Source organism: Pleurodeles waltl, chromosome 3_2, assembly GCF_031143425.1.
Source record: "Pleurodeles waltl isolate 20211129_DDA chromosome 3_2, aPleWal1.hap1.20221129, whole genome shotgun sequence".
In the NCBI taxonomy this organism is placed as follows: domain Eukaryota; kingdom Metazoa; phylum Chordata; class Amphibia; order Caudata; family Salamandridae; genus Pleurodeles; species Pleurodeles waltl.
In genome coordinates, this window is record NC_090441.1 from 223,963,987 (window position 1) to 223,989,825 (window position 25,839).

Genomic DNA, 25,839 nt, shown 5'->3' on the forward strand with positions numbered 1-25,839 from the left:
GTCATGCTTCCCTTGTGAAGCCTCCCAGTCCTGAGTACTTCAAGTCATGCTTCCCTTGTGGCGCCTCCCAGACCCTAGTACTTCAAGTCATGCTTCCCTTGTGGCGCCTCCCAGTCCCAAGTACTTCCAGTCATGCTTTCCATCCAGTCTGAGTACTTCAAGTCATGCTTCCCTTGTGGTCCCTCCCAGCCCCGAGTACTTCAAGTCATGCTTCCCTTGTGGCGCCTCCCAGTTACGAGTACTTCAAGTCATGCTTCCCTTGCAGCGCCTCCCAGCCCCAAGTACTTCAAGACATTCTTCCCTTGCGGTGCCTCCCAGTCCTGAGTACTTTAAGTCATGCTTCCCTTGTGGCGCCTCCCAGTCTTGAGTACTTCAAGTCATGCTTCCCTTGTGGCTCCTCTTAGTCTTGAGTACTTCAAGTCATGCTTCCCTTGTGGCGACACCCAGACCCAAGTACTTCAAGTCATGCTTCCCTTGTGGCATCTCCCAGACCAGAGTACTTCAAGTCATGCTTCCCTTGTGGCGCCTCACAGTCCCAAGTACTTCAAGTCATGCTTCCATTGTGGTTTTTCCCAGCCCTGAATACTTCAAGTCATGCTTTCCTTGTGGCGCCTCCCAGTTCCGAGTACTTCAAGTCATGCTTCCCTTGCGGCGCCTCCCAGTCCTGAGTACTTCAAGTCATGCTTCCCTTGTGGCGCCTCCCAGTCCTGAGTACTTCAAGTCATGCTTTCCTTCCATTCTGAGTACTTCAAGTCATGCTTTCCGTGTGCCCCTCCAAGTCCTGAGTACTTCAAGTAATGCTTCCCTTGTTGTCCCTCCCAGCCCCGAGTACTTCAAGTCATGCTTCCCTTGTGGCGCCTCCCAGTTACGAGTACTTCAAGTCATGCTTCCCTTGCAGTGCCTCCCAGCCCGAAGTACTTCAAGACATTCTTCCCTTGCAGTGCCTCCCAGTCCTGAGTACTTCAAGTCATGCTTCCCTTGTGGCGCCTCCCAGTCATAAGTACTTCAAGTCATGCTTCCCTTGTGGCTCCTCCCAGTCCTGAGTACTTCAAGTCATGCTTCCCTTGTGGCGCCTCCCAGACCCAAGTACTTCAAGTCATACTTCCCTTGTGGCGGCTCCCAGTCCAGAGTACTGCAAATCATGCTTCCCTTGTGGCGCCTCCCAGTCCTGAGTACTGCAAATCATGCTTCCCTTGTGGTGCCTCGCAGACCCGAGTACTTCAAGTCATGCTTCCCTTGTGGCCACTCCCAGTCCTGAGTAATTCAAGTCATGCTTTCCTTGTGGAGCCTCCCAGTCCCAAGTACTTCAAGTCATGCATTCCTTGACCCCGTCCCAGTCCCGAGTATTTCAAGTCATGCTTCTCTTGTGGTCCCTCCCAGCCCCGAGTATTTCAAGTCATGCTTCCCTTGTGGCGCCTCCCAGTTCCGAGTACTTCAAGTCATGCTTCCCTTGCAGCGCTTCCCAGCCCCGAGTACTTCAAGACATTCTTCCCTTGCAGCGCCTCCCAGTCACGATTACTTCAAGTAATGCTGCCCTTGTGGTGCCTCCCAGTCCCTAGTACTTCAAGTCATGCTTCCCTTGTGGCACCTCCCAATCCCGAGAACTTCAAGTCATGCTTCCCTAGTACTTCAAATTATGCTTTCCTTGTGGCGCCTCCTAGTCCTGAGTACTTTAAGTCTTGCTTCCCTTGTGGCGCATCTCAGTCCCGAGTACTTCAAGTAGTGCTTCACTTGTGGCACCTCCCAGTCCCGAGTATTTCAAGTCATGCTTCCCTTGTGGCACCTAGCAGTCCCGAGTACTTCAAGTCATGCTTCCCTTGTGGCACCTCCCAGCCTGAGTACTTCAAGTCATGCTTCCCTTGTGGCATCTCCCAGCCCCGAGTACTTCAATTCATGCTTCCCTTGTGGCACCTCCCAGTCCAGAGTACTTCAATTCATGCTTCCCTTGTGGCACATCCTAGCCCAGAGTACTTCAAGTCATGCTTCCCTTGTGGCGCCTCCCAGTCCTGAGTACTTCAAGTCATGTATCCCTTGTGGCATCTCCCAGTCCAGAGAACTTCAAGTCATGCTTCCCTTGCAGCGCCTCCCAGTCCCGAGTACTTCAAGTCATGCTTCCACTGTGGTTTTTCCCAGCCCCGAATACTTCAAGTCATGCTTTCCTTGTGGCGCCTCCCAGTTCTGAGTACTTCAATTCATGCTTCTCTTGCAGCGCCTCCCAGTCCTGAGTACTTCAAGTCATGCTTCCCTTGTGGAGCCTCCCAGTCCTGAGTACTTCAAGTCATGCTTCCCTTGTGGTGCCTCCCAGACCCTAGTACTTCAAGTCATGCTTCCCTTGTGGCGCCTCCCAGTCCCAAGTACTTCCAGTCATGCTTTCCATCCAGTCTGAGTACTTCAAGTCATGCTTTCCTTGTGCCCCTCCAAGTCCCGAGTACTTCAAGTCATGCTTCCCTTGTGGTCCCTACCAGCCCTGAGTCCTTCAAGTCATGCTTCCCTTGTGGCGCCTCCCAGTTACGAGTACTTCAAGTCATGCTTCCCTTGCAGGGCCTCCCAGCCCCAAGTACTTCAAGACATTCTTCCCTTGTGGTGCCTCCCAGTCCTGAGTACTTTAAGTCATGCTTCCCGTGTGGCGCCTCCCAGTCTTGAGTACTTCAAGTCATGCTTCCCTTGTGGCTCCTCCCAGTCCTGAGTACTTCAAGTCATGCTTCCCTTGTGGTGACACCCAGACCCAAGTACTTCAAGTCATGCTTCCCTTGTGGTGGCTCATAGTCCTGAGTACTTCAAGCCATGCTTTCCTTGTGGCGCCTCCCAGTCCCGAGTACTTCAAGGCATGCTTTCCTTGTGCCCCTCCCAGTCCCAAGTACTTCAAGTCATGCTTCCCTTGTGGTCCCTCCCAGCCCGAGTACTTCAAGTCACATTTCCCTTGTTGTGCCTCCCATTTCCGAGTACTTCAAGTCATGCTTCCCTTGCGGCGCCTCCCAGACCTGAGTACTTGCAGACATTCTTCCCTTGCGTCACCTCCCAGTCCTGAGTACTTCAAGTAATGCTTTCATTGTGGTGCCTCCCAGTCCCGAGTACTTCAAGTCATGCTTCCCTTGTGGCGCCTCCATACCCGAGTACTTCAAGTCATTCTTCTCTAGTACTTCAAGTCATGCTTTCCTTGTGGAGCCTCTTAGTCCTAAGTACTTCAAGTCTTGCTTCCCTTGTGGCGCATCCCAGTCCCGAGTTCTTCAAGTACTGCTTCACTTGTGGCGCCTCCCAGTCCTGAGTACTTCAATTCATGCTTACCTTGTGGCAACTCCCAGTCCGAGTACTTCAAGTCATGCTCACTGTAGGAGGCTGGACTGGCTTGTAGTGAGTACCAAGGGGTACTTACACCTTGCACCAGGCCCAGGTATCCCTTATTAGTGTAGAGGGGAGTCTAGCAGCTTAGGCTGATAGAAAAGGTAGCTTAGCAGAGCAGCTTAGGCTGAACTAGGAGACGAGTGAAGCTCCTACAGTACCACTAGTGTCATATGCACAATATCATAAGAAAACACAATACACAGATATACTAAAAATAAAGGTACTTTATTTTTATGACAATATGCCAAAGTATCTCAGTGAGTACCCTCAGTATGAGGATAGCAAATATACACAAGATATAGGTACACAATACCAAAATATGCAGTAACAGCAATAGAAAACAGTGCAAACAATGTGTAGTCACAATAAAAGGCAATGGGGGCACATTGGGATAGGGGCAACACAAACCATATAATCTGGAAGTGGAATGCGAACCACGAATGGACCCCAAACCTATGTGACCTCATAGAGGGACGCTGGGACTGTGAGAAAACAGTGAGGGTTAGAAAAATAGCCCACCCCAAGACCCTAAAAAGTGGGTGCAAAGTGCACCTAAGTTCCGCAAAGAGCACAGAAGTCGTGATAGGGGAATTCTGCAGGAAAGACCAACACCAGCAATGCAACAACAATGGATTTCCAGACGAGAGTACCTGTGGAACAAGGGGACCAAGTCCAAAAGTCACGATCAAGTCGGGAGTGGACAGATGCCCAGGAAATGCCAGCTGTGGATGCAAAGAAGCTGCCACCGGATGGTAGTAGCTAAGGATTCTGCAGGAACGACAAGGGCTAGAAACTTCCCCTTTGGAGGATGGATGTCCCACGTCGTGAAGAGTCGTGCAGAAGTGGTTTCCCGCAGAAAGACCGCAAACAAGCCTTGCTAGCTGCAAGGGTTGCTGTTAGGGTTTTTGGATGCTGCTGTGGCCCAGGAGGGACCAGGATGTCACCAATTGCGTGAGGGGACAGAGGGGGCGTCCAGCAAGACAAGGAGCCCACTCAGAAGCAAGCAGCATCCGCAAAAGTGCCGGAACATGCACTACGAAGTGGAGTGAATCAGTGCTCACCCGAAGTTGCACAAGAGAGTCCCACGCCGCCGGAGGACAACTTAGGAGGTCGTGCAATGCAGGTTAGAGTGCCGGGGACCCAGGCTTGGCTGTGCAGGAAGGAAATCCTTGGTGAGTGCTCAGGAGCCGGAGTAGCTGCAAAACACGCGGTTCCCAGCAATGCAGTCTGGCGTGGGGAGGCAAGGACTTACGTCCACCAAACTTGGACTGAAGAGTCACTGGACTGTGGGAGTCACTTGGACAGAGTTGCTGAGTTCAAGGGACCTCGCTCGTCGTGCTGAGAGGAGACCCAGAGTACCGGTGATGCAGTTCTTTGGTGCCTGCGGTTGCAGGGCGAAGATTCCGTCGACCCACGGGAGATTTCTTCAGAGCTTCTATTGCACTACCCCCACAGCATGCACCACCAGGAAAACAGTCGAGAAGGCGGCAGGATCAGCGTTACAATGTCGCAGTAGTCGTCTTTGCTACTTTGTTGCAGTTTTGTAGGCTTCCAGCGCGGTCAGCAGTCGATTCCTTGGCAGAAGGTGAAGAGAGAGATGCAGAGGAACTCTGATGAGCTCTTGCATTCGTTATCTAAGGAATTCCCCAAAGCAGAGACCCTTAATAGCCAGAAAAGGAGGTTTGGCTACCTAGGAGAGAGGATAGGCTAGCAACACCTGAAGGAGCCTATCAGAAGAGGAGTCTCTGACATCAGCTGCTGGCCCTGGCCACTCAGAGCAGTCCAGTGTGCCAGCAGCACCTTTGTTTCCAAGATGGCAGAGGTCTGGAGCACACTGGAGGTTCCACAGAGGTCCTGGATCTCCTACTACAGATATATTGCGTTGTTTCTGTAACCTGCCTTTAGGAAGGCCCAAACCATTGCAGCAGATGTAGTCCTTGACTCTTTCATTGTGATTTCAAATCTACTTTCAGCAGTAAGACACTGATCCATGGTCAGTGAGGTCACCTCCTTTCGTGTAAGATACCCCAACCCAAGACCCTGAAAAGTAGGAGTAAAGTTACCCTACTTCTCCAGAAAGAGAGTAAAGTCGAGACAGGGGATTCTGCAAAGACAACAACTGACTGCAAATCACTGAAGATGGATTCCTGGACCTGAGGACTTGTAAAGGAAGGCGACCAAGTCCAAGAGATACACAAGTGTCCAGGGAGTGCAGAAGCCTACTAAACCCCAGATGAAAGTGCAAAAGGGCTGCCTCTGGTGGAAGAAGCTGAAGATTCTGCAACAACGGAAGGTGCCAGGAACTTCTCCTTTGGTCTGAAGATGTCCCACGGCGTGCTGGCGAATGCAGAGTTGTTTCCACGCAGAAAGACCGCAAACGGGCCTTGCTAGCTGCAAGAGTCACGGTTGAAGATAATGGGTGCTGCTCAGGCCCAGGAAGGACCAGGAGGTCGCCCCTTGTAGGAGGAGACAGAGGGGGGTCTCAGCAACTGAGCGAGCCCACGCAGAAGCATGCAGCACCCGCAGAAGCACTTGAAAAGGCATTCAAGAAATATGAGCACAGTGGGGAGGAGCCAAGATGGAGCTGAGGACGAACGCTCCTTAACGAGCTCCGTAACGGCCTCCCCCGAAAAGATCCTAAACAATATACTATACCCCTCCGGGTCATATTCATACGGAGAGGGGAAGTCTTCCTCCTTCCCCCCCTCTTCTAATTGGGGATTCCAGGCCGGGGTGCTGTGGAGCCAATGGTGCGTCCCTCCACAACGGCTGAGAGGACGTGAAGGGCCCAGATGAGGAGGCGTCCCCGCCACAAGGGAAGCAGTCGAGGGCGGGGAGACTTGAGACTGCGGAGCGGCCGGGCCGGTCCAGAGCTCACGGGTCCCCGGGCCGGGGTTTCCCGGGATCACCCAGTGAGTGGGGCCGATCGGCTGCTCGCCGAGAAGACTCGGAGAGGAGGCGGCGAGAGGTGGTTGCCTCGGGTGGCTGCCCCTGGATCCTGCCACCTGGTGCGGGTTCCCGGGCGGCGGAGGAGCTGCGAGGGGAGTGCACCTCACAAGGAGGAAAAGAAGAGGTGAGGGCCCGCGGACGGAGGGTCCCGTCTCAGAGACCCCCGGGGTGCTGGAGATGGGAGAATGGCTGTCCCCGGAGGAAACGCTGCTGAGGCCTGAGGAGACGGGGTGCGCTCCCCGTCCCCCCTCCCTGGGCCATACGCTTGGCGGAGACCTGGGCATCGATGCCCCTGATTCCCATGTGGACAGAGAGCGCCCTGGAAAGAAAAGAAGTTGGTGAGGGGGGTCTGCCGCAGCCGGTTTGTGAGACGCAGAGCGGAGGAAGATTACACGCTGACCAGAGGCCAGTTGAAGTTGAAGGAAGAGCTGGGAGAGAGGCCACTCACATGTGGGAGCGCAGAGGGGTGAATCTCGACGGTGGGACTGAGTGGTTTGGCACCGGGCATACCCCCTCTGGGTCTGAGGGGCCCATCCCTTGGTCAGCTTTGCCGTGAGGTGGGTGCGGTGACCCGCTGCTTGTCGTGGGGCCACTGAGAAACTGGTGGTCCGAAGAGACTTAGGGGTCATTCTCTCGCCCAAACACCGCCCTGCGATCAGATGACCGCGGGGGGCATTCCGACTTTCCCGCTGGGCCGGCGGGCGATCTACAAAAGATCGCCCGCCGGCCCAGTGGGAAAGCCCCAGCAAAGATGAAGCCGGCTCCGAATGGAGCCGGCGGATTTGCTGAGGTGCGATGGGTGCAGTGGCACCCGTCGCGATTTTCAGTGTCTGCCAAGCAGACACCGAAAATCTTGCTGGGGCCCTGTTAGGGGGCCCCTGCACTGCCCATGGCATGGGCAGTGCAGGGGCCCCCAGGGGCCCCACGACACCCGTTCCCGCCAGCCTCTGCCGCCATGGAGGATTCTTTTGGCCAGGGGAAAACCGGCGGGACACCGCCGGTTTCCCTTTTCTGACCGCGGCTTTACCGCTGCGGTCAGAATTGGCCAGGAAGCACCGCCAGCCTGTTGGCGGTGCTTCCGTGGTCGTTGGCCCTGACGGTCAATGACCGCCAGGGTCAGAATGACCCCCTTAGTGACGTCTCCCAATGGCACAAGATAAGGAGCCTAAACCACCTCGACAGGGCAAAATGGATAGATACACAAAACTGGTGACGCCCCAGCGCCGGTGACGGACTCCGCACTGGTCCCAGACAACAATGCGCTTCTCTCGGCGATACAAGAATCCAGGGAAGCTCTTAAAGAGCAGATGGGTGAGGTGCACTCGGAGGTGTCCCTGCTCAGACAGGATCTCCGTAAGGTGGCAGAGTGAGTCACATCGGCGGAGTCTCGCATATCTGAAATGGAGGACACAGTCAAGGACCTATGGAAAGAGGTGGCAGAGATTAAAGTCATCAATAAGGACATAGGGGGTTATTACAACTTTGGAGGAGGTGTTAATCCGTCCCAAAAGTGATGGTAAAGTGATGGATATACCACCAGCCGTATTACGAGTTCCATAGGATATAATGGACTCATAATACGGCTGGTGGTATATCCGTCACTTTACCGTCACTTTTGGGACGGATTACCACCTTCTCCAAAGTTGTAATAACCCCCATAATGTGGCGGCTGGAGGATGCTGAAAAACGAGCGCGACACAATGATTTCTGCTTTGTGGGCTTTGCGGAGGGACTCGAGGGGACTGACATGAATTGCTTTTTGGAGCTGTGGCTCAGGAAAGTCCTCCCACCTGAAAAGTTCCCTGCCTGCTTTGTAATAGAACGTGCCCACAGAGCGCGGCAGGAGGCCTCTGCCTCGTGTGCCCCCTAGGCCTGTGATAGCCCGTTTTCTCAATTACCAAGACTGAGATATGATGCTAATGGAAGTCTGCAAAATGAGAGGTCAGGTATGAAAATTCCAAGATCCTGGTTTTTCCGGACTACACTAGAGAAGTTCAGAGACAACGCTGCATCTTTGACTCGGTTAAGGCCAGGCTTCACTGTCTCCAGCTCCAGTAAATGCTCCTCTTCCCCGCCAAGCTAAAGGTCCTGTTTCAAGGAAAGACATTATTTTTTCAGTCTCCGGAGGAGGCCTGGGGATGGATTGAGGAGCGCCCCCGGCTCGCCAAAGGGAAGGTGGAGAGCCTGAGAAGGCACCCCGAGAGAAGGAAGGTGCGAGATCTAAAGACTGGTCCCTCCCAATATGCAGAGGCAGGCAGAGACAAAGAATTGGCAGGGACATGCCATGGCGGCTCCACAGACGAGCAGAAAGAGGAGCGGACTCTACTGACTCAGAAGGGAATTGCAGCGCAGGAGCTCGGACGCGTAGTGGAAATGAAGCTGTGGACTCGCTGACGCCTGGGGGTCGACTCGACTTGGGGGGAGGAGTCTCCCCACCCGCTATTGGAGGCTATAGACAATATGGAGGCTGAGAGAGAGGTCCGGAGAACTAGAAGTCTGGAGGGGTAACTGCACGAATGGAGGCCAAGGAGAAGTGGAGGGACGGTCCCGCTTCTCCCCAACGCTGTAGAAGGTCTAGGTCCCTTTAAAATTAAAAAATTAAGTGGGTGTGAACAAGTTTTACAAGTTCGTATTGTTGGGAGGGTAGGGTGAGGGAGGTGGGGCTACAGACCTCTTGACTCTTGTGGGGTAGGGATATGGAGAATACACTCACAGGGGCCACAGGGAGGTAAGAAGGGGGTGGGAGGGGGTTCGATTAAAAGAAGGTTCTGTTCATTGTTATTGGTAAATTGCACAGCTAACCCACAGTCACAGACACAAATAGTTGAGCACTATACGATGGGAGAGACTGTTCCCCTATCCCCTCATCTCAGGTCCTGGAGGTCCAACGGTCAAGGAGCTTTGTCACTGAGATTCACTACTTAAGATGGCCCCCATGAGTGAAGCCAGGGTGATGCCCCCGAGAATGAATAGGGTTTTACTATCCTCTCCTGAAATGTTAATGGTCTGGGAGACAAGGTTAAGAGAGGACTAGTCTCCCAATATATCAAAAGACATAAGCCAGACATAGTGCCCTCCAGGAAACCCATCTCAGAGGTATGAAGTGTGCATTTCTAAGTAGGGGTCCTTTTGTAGTGCGTGCAAACGCGGAGTATACGTCTGGTCCCAAGGGGGTAGCGATTTTGATCCGTCGGTCCCCCCCCCTTTCGTGTCACTCTTAGCTGGGAGGACCCGGATGGTCACTTTGTAGGGGTGGAGGGGCTCTGGGGACTCAGAGAGGTTCTGTTGGTGAGTGCATATGCTCCCCTGAGACTACAGGGCCCCCTTTTAGAGAAGGTAGCAAGGATCCTACTGGGGTCCTCTTCCTCACTTCACATACTCGGAGGGGATTTCAATGATGTGATGGAAACAGGGATGGATAGATCCGGGGGTGGGCTGACCCCGTGCCAGGCTACCCCACTGTATGGGTTTGCTGCAGCCTTGGGGCTGACGGACGTATAGAGACGGATGCATCCAACAGAAAGAAAGTACTCATATTTCTCAGGGGCTCATAGTGTGTTCTCCTGCCTAGACTATGAGGGTCATTCTGACCCTGGCGGGCGGCGGGAGCCGCCCGCCTGGCGTGAACCGCCAAATGGCCGCTCCGCGGTCAGAAGACCGCGGAGGCCATTCTGGCTTTCCCGCTGGGCCGGCGGGCGACCGCCAAAAGAGCGCCCGCCGGCCCAGCGGGAAAGGCCCTGCAACAAGGAAGCCGGCTACGAATGGAGACGGCGGAGTTGCAGGGGTGCGACGGGTGCAGTTGCACCCGTCGCGATTTTCACTGTCTGCTAAGCAGACAGTGAAAATCCTTATGGGGCCCTGTTAGGGGGCCCCACAACACCCATTGCCGCCATCCTGTTCCTGGCGGTAAAAACCGCCAGAAACAGGATGGCGGGAAGGGGGTCGGAATCTCAATGGCGGCGCTGCTTGTAGCGCCGCCATGGAGATTCAGCCCATGCAGGGGAAATCCGGCGGGAAACCGCCGGATCCCCTTTTCTGACCGCGGCTTTACCGCCGCGGTCAGAATGGACTTGGAAGCACCGCCAGCCTGTTGGCGGTGCTTCCGTGGTCCCCGGCCCTGGCCCTGGCGGTCTTGGACCGCCAGGGTCGGAATGACCCCCTATATCTTTGCCCCGGCTGGAGAGGTAGGAAAAATACATTGGGCTGAATACCTGGCAAGGGGGCTGTCGGACCACTCCCCTTTGAAGGTGCGTCTGAGAGGGAGGCCAGAGGGACGCAAGGGGTAGAGGCTGTGTGCCTGTGACTTGCAAGACCATGAAGTGGCGAGAGGATTACGGGTGGATACTGACTTATAGTTTCAAGAAAATGTGGGGTCAATGGGATCCGTGGTGGTGTTGTGGGAAGCCTACAAGGCAGTGCTTCGAGATAGTGCACAAAATCTAGTGGCTCAGAAAAGGCATAGGGACACTAAACAACTGAGTAATTTGAAAGGTACGCTCCTAGAAATGGAAGGGGAGGTGGTGGGGACGCCTACATTCTTGCTTCTTCGGCAACTAGAGTTGGCGAAAGCTGACTATCGTGAGACAGCAGAAAAAGAGGCCAGGAAACGCCTCCAGGCGGTTCAATACAGGTTGTACGAGACTGGAGACAAAGCTGGGAAACTTCTTTCCTGGCTTGGGAGGAAAGAAAGAGAGGCTAGATGGATTCAGGAGGTGGAGTCCCAAGATGGGAACAGAGTCTCCGCCGACAAAGATATTGCAGAGACATTCGCTCGCTGTTACAGAGACTTCTACAAGGCAAGATCATTAGAAAGCTCGGACCGCATCACTGAATACCTTGACAGGCTAGATATTCCTGTCCTAGACGTGGAGGGACAGGAAGGAATAGAGGGAGACATTACCCTAGAGGAGATCTCGGCAGCCCTGACGAGGCTTAGACCGGGCAAAGTTCCAGGCCCAAATGGGTTTCCAGCAGAGATCTTTAAAAGCTTTTGAGATGTATTGGCTCCTCACCTATTAAATATGTTTCTGGAAGCCCGTGAGCAAGGAGTCCTTCCCCCGGACTTAAGGAGGGCTGAGATAGCAGTGATATATAAAGAAGGGAAACCCAAATGTAGGTGTGCATCAATCAGACCGATATCCCTGTTAAACGTGGAGGTGAAGGTCTTGGCCACTGTGTTGGCAACCCGAATGATGGGTGTTATCTCTCCACTAGTTCACATGGACCAGACTGGCTTTATGCCGGGACGATCCACAAGGCATAACCTGAGACGGGCGCATGTGTGGCTGGCCACTACCATGGACCGCACAGAGCCCCACTTGTTCCTATCCCTGGATGCAGAGAAGGCCTTTGACGCTGTGCACTGGCCCTTCTTAGAGGCTACGCTAACACGATTTGGTTTCAGACCAAAATATAGAGGGTGGGTGCTCCTGCTTTACTGTAGCCCGGTGGTGAGGGTAAATGGAGTCCTCTTCTCAGAGTTCCCCATCGCAAGGGGCACGAGACAAGGATGCCCTTACTCTGGAATCCCTAGCGTGTAAGATCCACACCTGCTCAAACTTATATGGTTTTAGACTAAGAGAGGAGGAAGAGGAGGAGGAGGAACGTATTTCTTTATATGCGGACGATGTCCTCTTGTACATCACCCACCCAGAGGCGACCCTTCCGAAGCTTTTTCTCCTGATTGAGGAATATGGGAGACACTCAAGATACTGTATTAACTAGGATAAATCGATCCTCTCTGCACCACAAGGGGACACTCGTCTGCCCCCATTGCCCATGCGGTTGCAGTGCACAGACGAGGGCTTCACACATCTCAGCATTTATGTGACACATGAAGCTGACAGATGCCATGGTTGCAACCTGAGGAGGGTGTTGAAGGAATGCAAGACGGACTTCAACAGATGGAAAACACTACCTCTTGCATTGATGGGACAGTGGCAATGAGTAAAATGATTCCTTTACCAAAGCTCCTGTATGTTTTAAAAAACACATACTATCAACTCCCCCCAAGCCTGTTCAGGGCCATAGAAGGGGACATGCGGCTCTTCATATGGGAGGGGAAACATCCACGAATAGCTCTTAAAATGCTGCAACGCAATCAGTACACAGGGGGACTCTCCCTACCAGACATAGCGGCATACTACTGGGCGGCACACCTCGTCAGCATTAACGATTGGTTATTCGCATTGGAGGACCACCCCTCTTCCGCCTGGAGCGGCTACAGTGGGCGGGGAGGTCGTGTAGGCAATTCCTATATGAGGGAAATGGAATCAGACACCTTACTACTGCTACACAGGTGGCCTTGATGGCCTGGAAAACAGCTAATAAGATGATGGGGTGGCATAGACGTCCCACTAAAGAAACCCCACTATGGAAGGGGGGACGGTTATGGGAAATTAAGGAATTGGAGGGCTACGAGGGCTGGGACCGGATTGGCATTTCAAAAGTTGGGGACGTGATAAAGAATGGGGATATTATGCCCTTCGAGTCCATTCAAATGGAGTATGCACTGAGCAGCACACAGCATTTCCACTACACTCGCCTGAGACATGCATGGAAGGAGGAGGGGCTCCCGGGAGAATGAATACCAGAGTACGCCCCTTTAGAGGGCCGATTACTAATGGGTGAGATAACTGCTAAAGCGACATCCACAATGTGTAAGACCATACACAATAACATGCCAAATACACTGGTAAACCTGCTTAATAAATGGGAAGCAGAACTAGGAACGATGGAAGACATTGACTGGGAGGAGGCACTGATATTCCCCAGAGATGTTGCGATTAGGGCACGACTCAGGCTAATACAGTTTAAAATTCTACACATAGTATACTATGACCCACAAAGATTACATTTGATGAGGAAGGCAAGACACCCGGACTTCATTAGAGGTTGTGGTAATGTCGGATGCTTTTTTCACATTTTATGGGAATGCCCCAAGATCAGGGAGTTTTGGAGTAAGGTGATGGGTGAACTGGTGGGGGTGCTGTCAGTGCAGATCCCCCTAGATTCCAAGTACATTCTACTAGGAATACCCAACGATATAGACTTGCCCCGGAGAAAGCTTAAACTGTGCGGCCTGGGCTTGATGGTAGCCAAAAGGGATATAGCCCGCCTGTGGGGCTCGGAGAAATGCCCCTCGATGGGCGTATGGAGGAGGGGAATGGATGGGTTCATGATGGGGGAAAAAACGACAAACACAAATAGAGGATGCCCCTGGAAGTTCCAAAAGATATGGGGAGCTTGGATAACGTACTATTCCCTGGAGATATAGTCGACCGGCAATCATGGACTCAGGGGGAATGAGGGAGAAACTCTGTTGCATTCTGCAACAGGAGAGACTGCAGAGACCAACGAGGGTGCTAAAAGAACTGAAATATGGGACTGCTCAAAGTGCTGATGGGTACTGTAGGGGGTTTTGGTGGGGGGAGAGGGAGGGTATGGATGTTTAATATATATATATAAATATATATATATATATATATATATATATATATATATATATATATATATATATATATATACACATATATATATATATATATATGTGTTCTTTGATATGGAGACACTGCAAAGAGATTTTCATGTAAAGTCTATTTGGATTTGCCATATCTCTGTTAAACTGCAAATAACTGAAGTTATAAAAAAAAAAAGAAATATGAGCACAGTGGTCGTCTCAACAGAACAAACGAGGGACCTACGAAGCCGGTGGTCAACTTAGCAAGTTGAGCAAAGCAGGACAGAGTGCTGGGGACCTGGGCTAGGCTGTGCATGAAGGAATCCTTGCAAGAGAGCACAGAAGCACTAGCAGCTGCAGATCACGTAGTACACAGGATTACTGTCTGGCATGGGGAGGCAAGGACTTACCTCCACCAAATTTGGACAGAAGGACCTCTGGACTGTCAGGGTCACTTGGATCCAGCTCCTGTGTTCCAGGGACCACGCTCGTCAAGATAAGAGGGGACCCAGAGGACCGGTGATGCAGAGGTTTGGTGCCTGCGTTAGCAGGGGGAAGATTCCATCGACCCACCTGAGATTTGTTCTTGGCTTCCAGTGCAGGGTATATGCTGACAGCCCCCAGAGCATGCACCACCAGGAAACAGTGGAGAAAGCAGGCAGGCGCTACAATGTTGCTGGTAGTCTTCTTGCTACTTTGTTGTGGTTTTGCAGACGTCCTGGAGCAGTCAGCAGTCGATCCTTGGCAGAAGTTGAAGAGGGAGATGCAGAGCAACTCTGGTGAGCTCTTGCATTCGTTATCTGACGAGAAACCCACAGGAAGACCCTAAATAGCCCTCAGAGGAGGATTAGCTACCTAAGCAAGTAAGAGCCTCGTCTGGCACTGGCCACTCAGAGGCCTCCATTGTGCCCTCACACCTCTGCATTCAAGATGGCAGAGGTCTGGGACACACTGGAGAAGCTCTGGGCACCAGCCCTGGGGTGGTGATGGACAGGGGAGTGGTCACTCCCCTTTCATTTGTCCAGTTCCATGCCAGAGCAGGGGCTGGGGGATACCTGTACCAGTGTAGACTGGTTTATGCAAGGAGGGCACCATCTGTACCCTTCAAAGCATTCCCAGAGGCCAGGAGAGGCTACTTGTCTCAGGCCCTTAACACCTATTTCCAAAGGGAGAGGGTCTCTCAGAGGAAATCCTTTGTTCTTCCTTCCTGGGACTGGGCTGCCCAGACCCCAGGAGGGCATCAACCTGTCTGAGGGTTGGCAGCAGCGGTAGCTGCAGAAAAAACCCCAGAGAGTTAGTTTGGCAGTACCCGGGGTACATACTGGAGCCCCGGGGATGCATGGGATTGGCACCCCAATACCAGATTTGGCATGGGGGGACAATTCCATGATCTTAGACATGTTACATGGCCATATTCGGAGTTACCATTGTGAAGCTACATATAGGTATTGACCTACATTTAGTGAACATGTATAATGGTGTCCCCGCACTCACAAAATCTGGGGAAACTGAACAATGTGGGGGCATCTTGGCTAGTGCCAGGTTGCCCTCACACTTAGTAACTTTGCACCTAACCTTCACCAAGTGAGGGTTAGACATAGATGTGACTTATAAGTTACTTAAGTGCAGTGTACAATGGCTGTGAAATAACGTGGACATTATTTCATTCAGGCTGCAGTGACAGTCCTGTGTAAGAATTGTCTGAGCTCCCTATGAGTGGCAAAAGAAATGCTGCAGCCTATAGGGATCTCCAGGAACCCCAATATTCTAAGTACCTAGGTACCATATAATAGGGAATTATAAGGGTGTTCCAGTGTGCCAATCAGAATTGGTAAAAATGGTCACTAGCCTGCAGTGACAATTTAAAGGACAGAGAGAGCATAAGCACTGAGGTTCTGGTTAGCAGAGCCTCAGTGACACAGTTAGGCACCACACAGGGAACACATATAGGCCACAAACTATGAGCACTGGGGTCCTGGCTAGCAGGATACCAGTGACACATTCAAAGACAAACTGGCACACAAGTAAACATGGGAGTAACATGCCAGGGAAGATGGTAATTTCCTACAACTAGCTATTGTTGATCTTAAAGATTCATTGACATTTCTTCTGAGAGACCTTTTTTCCCTCAAGCTTTTCCTCTCAATCTCCAAGCAATCAAATTGAGTTTCTTTAATGATTGTTAGTTTAAGGCTGGAAAAAGAAGGGATTGTTTCACTGGAATTTTCCACTCCCCTGATTCCATCAGATTCCTCAGCAGAGGAAACTATCTGGAGCGGGCCATGAAGGAGCTATCAATATGACCTGAGCTTTTTCCTTCCTGAACCTCACCAGAAATAAGCAAATCAAGGGAAAGGGGGAAAGATGTAGAGGAGACCTTCTGGCCATCTGTATGACACAACATCCACATCCCAAAATTTCTGATCTGCTGATTTGGAACAACATTTCTGAATCTTCACATTGGTCTCTGATGCAAAATGTCCAATAACAGCATTCCCCCTTCCCCCATCTGTACAAATGAACTGATGTGAAAATTTGTTGACTCAAGTTGTTCTGGTTGAATGTTGTTGACTTCCTGAAAATAAATTGCTGGCACAGGGAGCTCTGTCTTATGAGCCTGCATGAAACAACTTGTCATATATTTTGTCCAATGAGAGGGATTGTTAGACATGGGGTCTCTAGTTGGCAGTCAGTTTTAAACCTGTCCAAGTAGGGACTCTCACTCTAGTCAGGATAAGGGAGATACCCGCTCAGATAACCTCTGCTCACCCCCTTGGTAGCTTGGTATGAGCAGTCAGGCTTATCTCAGAAGCAATGTGTAAAGCATTTGCACATAACACACACCAGTTTTAGAAAAATAGCCAATATGTATCTGTGTAAAACAAGACCAAAACAATAAAAGTCCAGCATACAGAGCTAAAGATATGAATTTTGTAAGATTTAACTTAAAAATATAGTTCCATGGAGTCGATAGCTCCACCTGGGCTTCGCGATTAACAAAACCAACAGTTCAGGATTGCCGCTGCGTCACGAGCCAGGTACCGTGTCGGAAAGACCTGCAAACAGTACCTTGGATTTGCAGGGTATCGTGATCCTCAAGGTGAACTCCGGAGGGAGGGCTCTCTGGCGTTGCGGTGTCGGTTCTGGAGTCGGTGCGGGAGTCGTCAGTCCTTGAAGTTCACATGCGTTGCAGATCAAACTCCGGGCTGATAAGGACAGGAGCACTGGCGTGGATGGCGTTGGGGCTGCGGTGCAAGCAGGACCGTGCGACGTGCGGTGCACACAGGTCACGGTGCAGGCAGTGGCTTGTGACGGTCATCCAGCGGCGTCAGTGAGACCAGGGCTGTAGTGTAAAGTTGGGCAGAGCGATGTGTGGGGTTACCAGGTCACGGTGCAGGCAGCGTCATCATCGTTGCTGAAGTGCTGTCGTCAGAAGGACCAAATCGTTGGTGCGGCACGGGACTGCTCTGCACGGTGTCTACGGGTCGCGTTGAAGACAGGGACGTCTGTTGATGACACTGGAGTCGATGGTACTGGCATCGGTGGACTGGGGCTGCAGTTCGGGACGGGACAGTACTTTGCGCTCCTCACGAGCAGTGTCCACAGGCCACGGTGCAGGCAGCGGCGTCGGTGTCACCAGGAGTGGCTGTGTAGGGGATGCCCAGATTGCCGTGTGAGCAGGCGATGCCGGAATCCGGGGCCCACAAGTTGCGGTGCGAGCAGCGGCACGGTAAAGTCGTCCAATGATGGCATCGGTAACACCAGGGTTGCGGTGCGGAGGGGGGCAGTGCGGCTCCGTGCGGCATCGGCAGATCACGGTGCAGGCCAGCAGCGTCGCTGGCTGTGTTGCAGTGGTTTTCCCTCCCCAACTTCACTGAAAGATGTATTTTTAAATTGTGAGCTCAGAGACCCTAAACTCCATATTTCGATCTGCTCTCAAAGGTAATCTGCACTTTAATAATATTTAAAGGCAGCCCCCATGTTATCCTATGAGAATGATAGGCCTTGCTCAGTGAAAACCAAATTTAGCAGTATTTTACTGTGAGGACATATAAAACACATTACTACATGTCCCACCTTTAACATACTCTGGACCCTGCCCATGGGGCTACCTAGGTCCTAACTTGGGGGTGCCTGACATGTAGTAAAAGGGAAGGTTGAGGCTTGGCAAGTGGGTACACTTGCCAAGACAAATTTGCAGTTTAAAACTGCACTCTAGTAGCATTTCATTTACAGGCCCTGGGCACCTCTAGTGCACTGTACTAGGGACTTACCAGTAAATAAAATATGCCAATCATGGAAAAGCCAATTACACATACAATTTACACAGAGAGCATATGCACTTGTAGCACTGTTTAGCAGTGGTAAAGTGCCCAGAGCCCTAAAGCCAACAAAAACTGGTCAGAAACTTAGGAGGCAAAAATATTGGGGATGACCTTGCAAAAAGGGTCAGGTGCAACAGGGATCCTATTCCCTTCAGTCTAATGATGAAAGCCTTGGCCGTAATATTGTCTGTCTTGATTAGGATATGCTTGTCTGGAGTTAATCAGGTGAATTTCTAGGCTCCCATTATTGCCTCCAAGTCCCTTCAGTTGGAGGATCTTTGACTTTACATTAGAGACCAGAAACATTTGATTTGCCAAAGACCCAACCAGGCTCCCCAACCAGTCAGACTTGCATCTGTGGTAATCACTACAGATGGTGGATGAGAAAACCAGAACCTTTTCCGTATGTTCTTGCTGATCAAACACCATGGAAGCGCCGCCTTTATCCCCTGACTCATTGTAACTGTCTTGTTGAGATATAAAGCAAAGTCGGAGACCAATTGTTTCAGCAGAAACCTCATTATTTGATGAAGAGGGAATCTCACCTAAGGCACAAGAAATACAGGGGCAACCAAATCTCCTTAGAATTGCATGCAAGACACTACTCTTGGAAAACTTTGAGACATTATGTTTTCTATATGAGAATGAATCTATTGAAGTCTACTTTCTTTCAATGTCACAATACCCAGAGCTTTTGGAATCTGGTTCCTATGAAGGACAAATCCTGCGAAGAGGAGTCGTTCACTAGAAAACCGTGTTCCTATAAGACTCTGAGCACTTTTCCTATATGAAAAATTATAAGGTCCTCTGATGCTGCTTGAATTGAACAGTCATATATTATGGATGTACATGTATTCCCTCCCGGTAGAGGATGGAGACCAGGTGAGGCAGCACTTTCATGAATACCCTTGGAGAGGATTTTAAACCAAAGGGGAGCATCCTGAACTAGAAGCACTGAACTTCTGTGGCAAATCTTAGAAATGTTTGCTGATTGGAACATGTAGATAGGTGTCTTGCAAGTCTAGTGAAGTAAGAACACTGCCGTTGTTCACTAAAGGAATTATTGAATGCAGAATCATCATGTAAAAGTGCACAATTCTCACCGTGGTATGTATCAACTTTAAGTCAAACACCGGTTTGAAAATCCCTGATAATTTCTTGACTAGGATAAAAATTGAATACACTCCTTTGCCTCATTCTTTATTCAGGACCTACTCTATTGCAGCTTTGTCTAGTAAAGACTGTACCCCTTTTAGTAGGGCCTTCCTTTTCATATTGTTCTTTGGCAATTGGGATGCGATTAACACACTCCCAGATCTGTAGAAATATGTGGATCCGTGCTCTCACAGGGTTCCTGCAAGATCCAGTATTTCAGGACTTCATCTTATAATTTGTCCCCATGTGCTTAGAGAATTCACCCTTGGCTTACAATTTTCTTGGCTGAAACTTCTTCTTTTAATCAGACCAATAGTTATAATTTCTCTTGGGTGTAGATCTTGATGTGTAGCTCCAGGGCTTGTGGTAAGACGAAGATGTTTCACCTTGGTGTGGAAGTGCATGCTTGTGATTATTAAATGCCTCAGTAGTCATGCTATCAAGCTGAGGTCCAAACAGCATTTTGCCATTGAATTAAATCTTTAGGAGAGCAGTTTTCATAAATTCCCTTGCGCTGAAGCCACAGACCCAGATGCCATTTCTGTAGTCTTGATTATGTCCAATGACATGTCACACAATAATTTGGATTGTTGTTTCATTACCACTAACAAGTCAGCACAACTCATACCTTTCTTTTTGGCTTCTGATAGCTTATCAAAGTCATTAACCGCAGACTGCACCACATAAGTGTGTCAGTGCCCACACTTACAACCAAATTCTTTCCTGACAAATCCTTTCTCAAAGTTGAATCTACTTTCTTATCTGCGGCCTCAGTTGGAGCAAAATCCTCAGGATTCAGTCACCTTGTTCCAATTAAGGTCGACAGAATGGTGTCCTCCTTAATGGAGTGAGGTAATACATAATTTGAGTGTTCCATCATGTACAGTTCCTACACAAACCTTGGAATTGGATCCATATCCAGTTCCTTCTATTCAGACAAGACCAGATCCCTAGTCTTGCTGTGGAAAGGCATTGCAAGAGATGGTGGCCTGACATATTGTCAGAACAATACCCCCCCTTGGAATGGAGGGAGTCCTACATGCTCTCCCACATGAGCCTTGATGTAAGCCATCTCTTCCCTTCGAATTACGTTCCCAGATATTGTTGAAGGGATAACAGCATCAGAGTGCGATGCTGAGGACACCTTAGTATTTTAGCTCTCAACCTTTTTGCCTTCCGTCCTGGCTTGGCTGTCACATCATTCTTTGCATCTCTCCAAAGGTCATGAAAGCAGGTGCCGCTGAATGAGGGGACCTCACTCTCGTTCTCCTTGCTGAAATTGGTTCCTTGTCCTCCGGTGAAGTAGATAAGACATGCTTTCCCTTTGCAAGTCTTTTACTCTCCGTACACACACATGACCCAGGAGGAATTAAATATGCAGGCTTAAACACCCTTATGAGGCAGACTAGGTTAACAAATTATACCTCTGTCTCCCTATAAACCAAAAAGACAGGGTAAGGAACTCATCCAATTATTTCAAAAGCCTCTGAAACCCTCAAAACGGATACATTTGTCTTACTTTGCCCGTCTAGGCCTTTACCTTCTGTCAACAGTTGCACTGCCTTCTGTCATCCCTGTAGCATGCACGGGGGTGATGCCTCCCTTCGGCCTAGATGGTGGAGGCCCTGCCACACATGAACCAACCAGACCCTGTTATGGCCGCTCCAGAGGATCAGCCACCTTTTTGCAGCGCAGTGAGTTTAGATGCCTTATCCCTTGTCGCCTGCCCCACAGACATCACACCCGGGATCCTCTTTCCATAGAGAGTCACTCCAACAACTCCAAATACACACCACGAGACCCCATTCATCAGCAGGCATGGGTGTCTCTAGAGACAACAAAGAAGGGAAGGAGTGTTGAGGGAGGAGAATTTATGCTAAAGGTTCTAGAGTATGTGATGTCTGTAGACTGCCTCATATCATCATGAATTGAAACAAGGGAGAGACTCTCCTCTCTAACCCCTTCCTTACTAGGAAACTCTCAATGTGGCATTACTGCCACATGCAGGATGGGCAGAGGAAGGTAAACCCCAAAACACAGTGGGGATTTAGTTAATGGTTGTTTTCCAATGTCTTTGACCTGTCGATTAAAAAAAAATCACAATGGTTTGCCAGAGTGTGCCTGGGAACAAGAGACTGTTGCAGGTGCCAAGGTGTCCCTTGTTACTACATTAGCAATAATACACAAGTAGTCTCAAAAGAGCCAACTTTTTTAGTTTGAATATCCAATCTAGTTATGCAATTCAGGGCTGTCCCTAGAGCGTTTGCCGATGCTGGCTGTAACATCCACCTCATCACCCCTTCTCATGTAAGCACACACACACACACACACACACACACACACACAGATACACACAAACACACACAAACATATATACATACACACACACAGACACACACACCCAAACACACAGACACACACAAACACACACACACACACAAACACATAAACACACACAGGCATGTGAGCAAACCACTAGACCATACTATTTACCATACAATTTATGCTCAGGGCATTTTACAATAATTATAATTAGACACAGACATGTTGAAAGAACATATAGGTATAATGTTCATCTATGCATTGCCTCTGAGTCAGATGCACTATATACTGTCATACTTAAGGACCACTTAATATGATTCAGTGCTAAGTACAGGCTAACGCTTTGTGAATGTTTCCTAGTATGTATGATTAGCTGTAGTTTTCTGTGCTAATGCCTGCAGCACTTACAGAACTGTAGACAAACTACTCTGGTCTATATAAACATAATCTGCAATCATGACATGCGTGGGCCTCTGTGGTCTCTGTGAATATCTGCATGTAGGGCAATTAAAGAGAGCAAACCTAGCTACAGGGCTACTGAGCACTGTGCATGAAGGCAGGATTACAGGTTATCATGGGATACAGGTTAATGGGTCACTTGTAGAATCACACCCAGTGCTGGGACTGCTGGAGGTATTCATACTGGAAATCAAGAAGTCTCCTAAAGGGGTGGAGGATTGATGCTGCTAGACAGGTCCAGGATTCATCTGTGTGTTCTACTTCAGTGAATCTGGCAGCCATGTGGAGGATGCCCTTCAGTGTTACCAGATCTGTCTGTGGCGCACTGGCAAGTGGAGTACTGCCACCACCAGGGGTGGTGATCACCAAAGGGCTACTCAGCTGTTCTAAAGACAGCTCACCAAAGAAATGTCTTCATTCTTAGCAGAAGTGAGAGTTGGTACCAGGATGCCTGTGTTAGTGTATCTGCTGTCTATGGGTTGGATGAAAATATGTGAGGTTTCTTGGAGGAGAGCCAGTCTAGAACACACATCTGTAGTTATTGCTGTCAGTTATTGTTTGTTGTAATCTTTCACTTTGCACCTTGCATCAAATAAGTGCTTTCCACTGTTAGTTCCCTCAATTCCTTGACCAGAGATACATTTATTCCACTTCCATTGCATATCTTACCTGTGCAGGTCACCCCTGCATCCTTTCCTGTAGGACAGGTGTTGTGCTCCCAGCCTTGCTGTGGGCACTCCCATGGAGCAGCCTCATCTCCTGTGCATTGAACATTACTCATTAAAACAGGCAGGGAGCTCTTTCCAAATGTTGGGTTGTACTCATGTTCTTGTACTGAAATACATCCAAGCTGCCTGCAGACCACTGAAGCATCCTTCAGATCCCAGGAGTCATCACACACGGTCCCCCAGACTCCATCGTGTTTGACCTCCACTCTTCCGGAGCAGACAGAGGTGCTGTTCACCAACCGGACCTCATCAGGACCTGGAAACAGCAGGATGGGGAAGAGATGTCAAGCAACAGCTGCAAAACAGCTAATGTCTCAACATTTAGCTTTAGTCTGAAAGGTACTTTATTTGTGCACAATTAATCAAAATCTTTGCAAACTATCATGTAAAACACTGCATACACAGTAGAAATTTAGCAATAAAAATGTCTAACAAAAGAAACAGACGGGTAAGGAAAGCAAAAGCAACAGGAAAATGTCATAAAATGTCCAGTCTGTGCAAGCTCAGGTGAATTGTAGCTGGATTTTAAGGACCCTAATTATTGGAAAGTGGCGCTGCACAGCAAGTCGCCTCAATGCGCTGCGCTGCGTCACTGGGAAAAGGCAGGAATGCACTGTCTTCAAGGCATACAGTGCACTCCTGTCCTTTACCCTGCACTGGTGCCCTTCTGGCTTCCTAGCGCCAATGCAGGTCCCCTTGCACCATGGTTGCATGCAGGGTTGTGTTTTTGCATGAAGGGACACCTTCCTGCACATAAGAAAATCCTTAGAGGCGTATTCCTCTATCGATGCGTGCAGCAGAACATAGAAAGAGAAAACAAGGAGGAGAAATAAAGATATCTCTCCTCGTTGCATCGCTCCTGGGAGGTGTGTCCTTTTGGCATATTTCCAGCTTTACCCGGTTGGGTAAATATGGAAATATGTCAAAAAGCATGGGAATTTGCCTGGGAACACCCATGTCATGCCCATGAAACACCTCTCTTGTGCAGAGTGGTGCAACGAAGTGATTTGCACTGCATTACATTACTCCAGATTTTTTAAGCCAGTCAGGGCTTTGCGTGGCTTCAAAAATCTGGCTTAGAGGTTTGCGTCACGCATGTACCACATTGCGCCCGTGCAAGCATGATGCAAAGCTCTCATAGATATGCCACTATGAGTGCAGAATCCCACAATGAGAGCAGTTAAAGTGCAAGTGCAACTGAGGCCCAAGGACCCCTTCTTGCCAAGGTCCACTGAATACTACTAAAAAAAAACAGATCAGAGACAACTTAAAATTCACATGCTGTGAATGAGGAATAACCCCATTGCATCAAGGATATTCATGAATGTCTCAAGGCGCGTACACTCATCCCAGGTTGGAAGCAAGGAAAGTGCAAATACTATTGCGCCACAGCACCCAGTACCGATATGACCGACCTCATGAATTTCAAGAATCTTGCAAATAATTATCACAAACCACCATTTAAACATTCATCTACAGCAGCTTTACAAGAGTGAATATTCAGCCATCTGAAGACAGGTGCCTCTGGCAGGTGAGATAAGTGCATCCACAGATGATGTGCTGGCGAGTCTCCCTTGACGGTTGACAGCATCTGCAATGACCATCTTGGTCACTTCCCAGGTGACCCTACCAGTGACGTAACAAAACATGAGGGCCCCCCCTGCACAGTACATGGAGGGCCCCCTTTCCAGACTCACTCAGGAGGTGTCAGGGCAGTGTAATGTGCTGAGGTTCCCCCTCTTGAGCTCGCCCACAGCACAGGGGCTGCGGGGCCTTTGTTACGCCACTGGATCCTACAAGTATGCGGTCACCTGAATCAGACTGAGTTGTCAAAGAAGTATTTGAATGTTAACAAACAGCTATGATGGTGGGTTAGATGTAATGGCAGGGATAGGAGCTGGTGGAGATACACATTAAGTGTTGCATGAGCCCTTGAGTGGATGGCTTGCGAATCGTCCTGGGCTGATGCAGACTTGTTGTTTCAAAATATTTTTTTCTAGTTTATTCAATGGAAGTGAATTTGCATCAGATCTTTAGCCACAGGCCCATCAGTCACAGTCTTGTAAAGCCTATGGATTTGTGATTCCTTGTCTTGAATAGTACTCCATAGAAGATGCCTAATAGACCCCAAATCACCTGATTTTTATTTCACACAAATTGAAAGAAATCACGCATAAAGGGAGCAACCCTGGTGGGTCAAATTAAACTCTAGTGGGGTTTGAGCCTGAGCCGTGCTTGACAGAAGCTGAAAAAGGTGTTTATAAGAAGTCATTAAACAAGGTCCAACTAAGAAGTTATGTGTTTTTATAAACAAGGGAGCCATAAGGCATTAATTTGCTGTCAATCACTTTACACATTACAGAAAGATCTGTAACCGAATGGTAATGAGAAGACGCAGGAAGGCAAAAGTTTGAGGGCTTTCCGTAGCAGGTCGAGCTTCCTTCAAGTATTTGGTGGTAGAAACCTGTTCAGTTCCCTTGCCCTTTATGAACCATGCCCCACACTTGAACCTCCTTTTACCAAAGACTAGAATCTTGGGGCCTGATTTAAGAAGAGTGGTGCTGCATCCAAGGCAGCTCTCCTTTTCTTGCGCCCCTTAGCGCCCCCTTCGGTTACCATGTGTGTCCTGTATTTAATATATGGTGCACCATGGCCAAGGGTTGGGGCAATAGCAGCTGACTTTTTGATGCTGTTGATGTACTGAATAGGATTAGTGCCAAAATGTTGACACTAATCCTGCACAGTACATAGGGGCCCATTGAAAGCAATAGTGTCCCCACTTTTAATGCCTGTTCTGTGCAGCCGTTAAAAGTAGCCACAAAAAATGTTGCAGTGGAATCTCTGAGATTACATTGCACCATTTTTGCAGTCCTCTTAACGGGGGAATGCCCCCTTGTATACAGCATGCCTGGTGCAGGCATAATTGTGGTGCAAGGGGTTACAAAGTTGCGCAATGCATGCATTGCACCACTTTGTAAATGTGGTGCAGTGATTTTGGCCTTGTCCGACCACATTAGCTTAAAAAAAATGACGCTATTGTGGCTCAAGGAGGCACTAGGCCTTCTTAAATCTGGGCCTTGGTTTTTGACATGTTCATGCT

General features: G+C 49.7%; 1 protein-coding gene across 1 annotated transcript in view; it reads right to left on the reverse strand.

Annotated features, from left to right (window-relative positions):
* The window catches only part of LOC138286730 (CD5 antigen-like), a 423,963-nt gene that overhangs the window by 188,682 nt on the left and 209,442 nt on the right, over positions 1–25,839 (reverse strand). Inside the window, exon 4 of the mRNA XM_069227253.1 lies at positions 22,681–22,995. Within this exon, the coding sequence (XP_069083354.1) occupies positions 22,681–22,995 (315 nt within the window). The remainder of the gene's footprint in view (positions 1–22,680; positions 22,996–25,839) is intronic.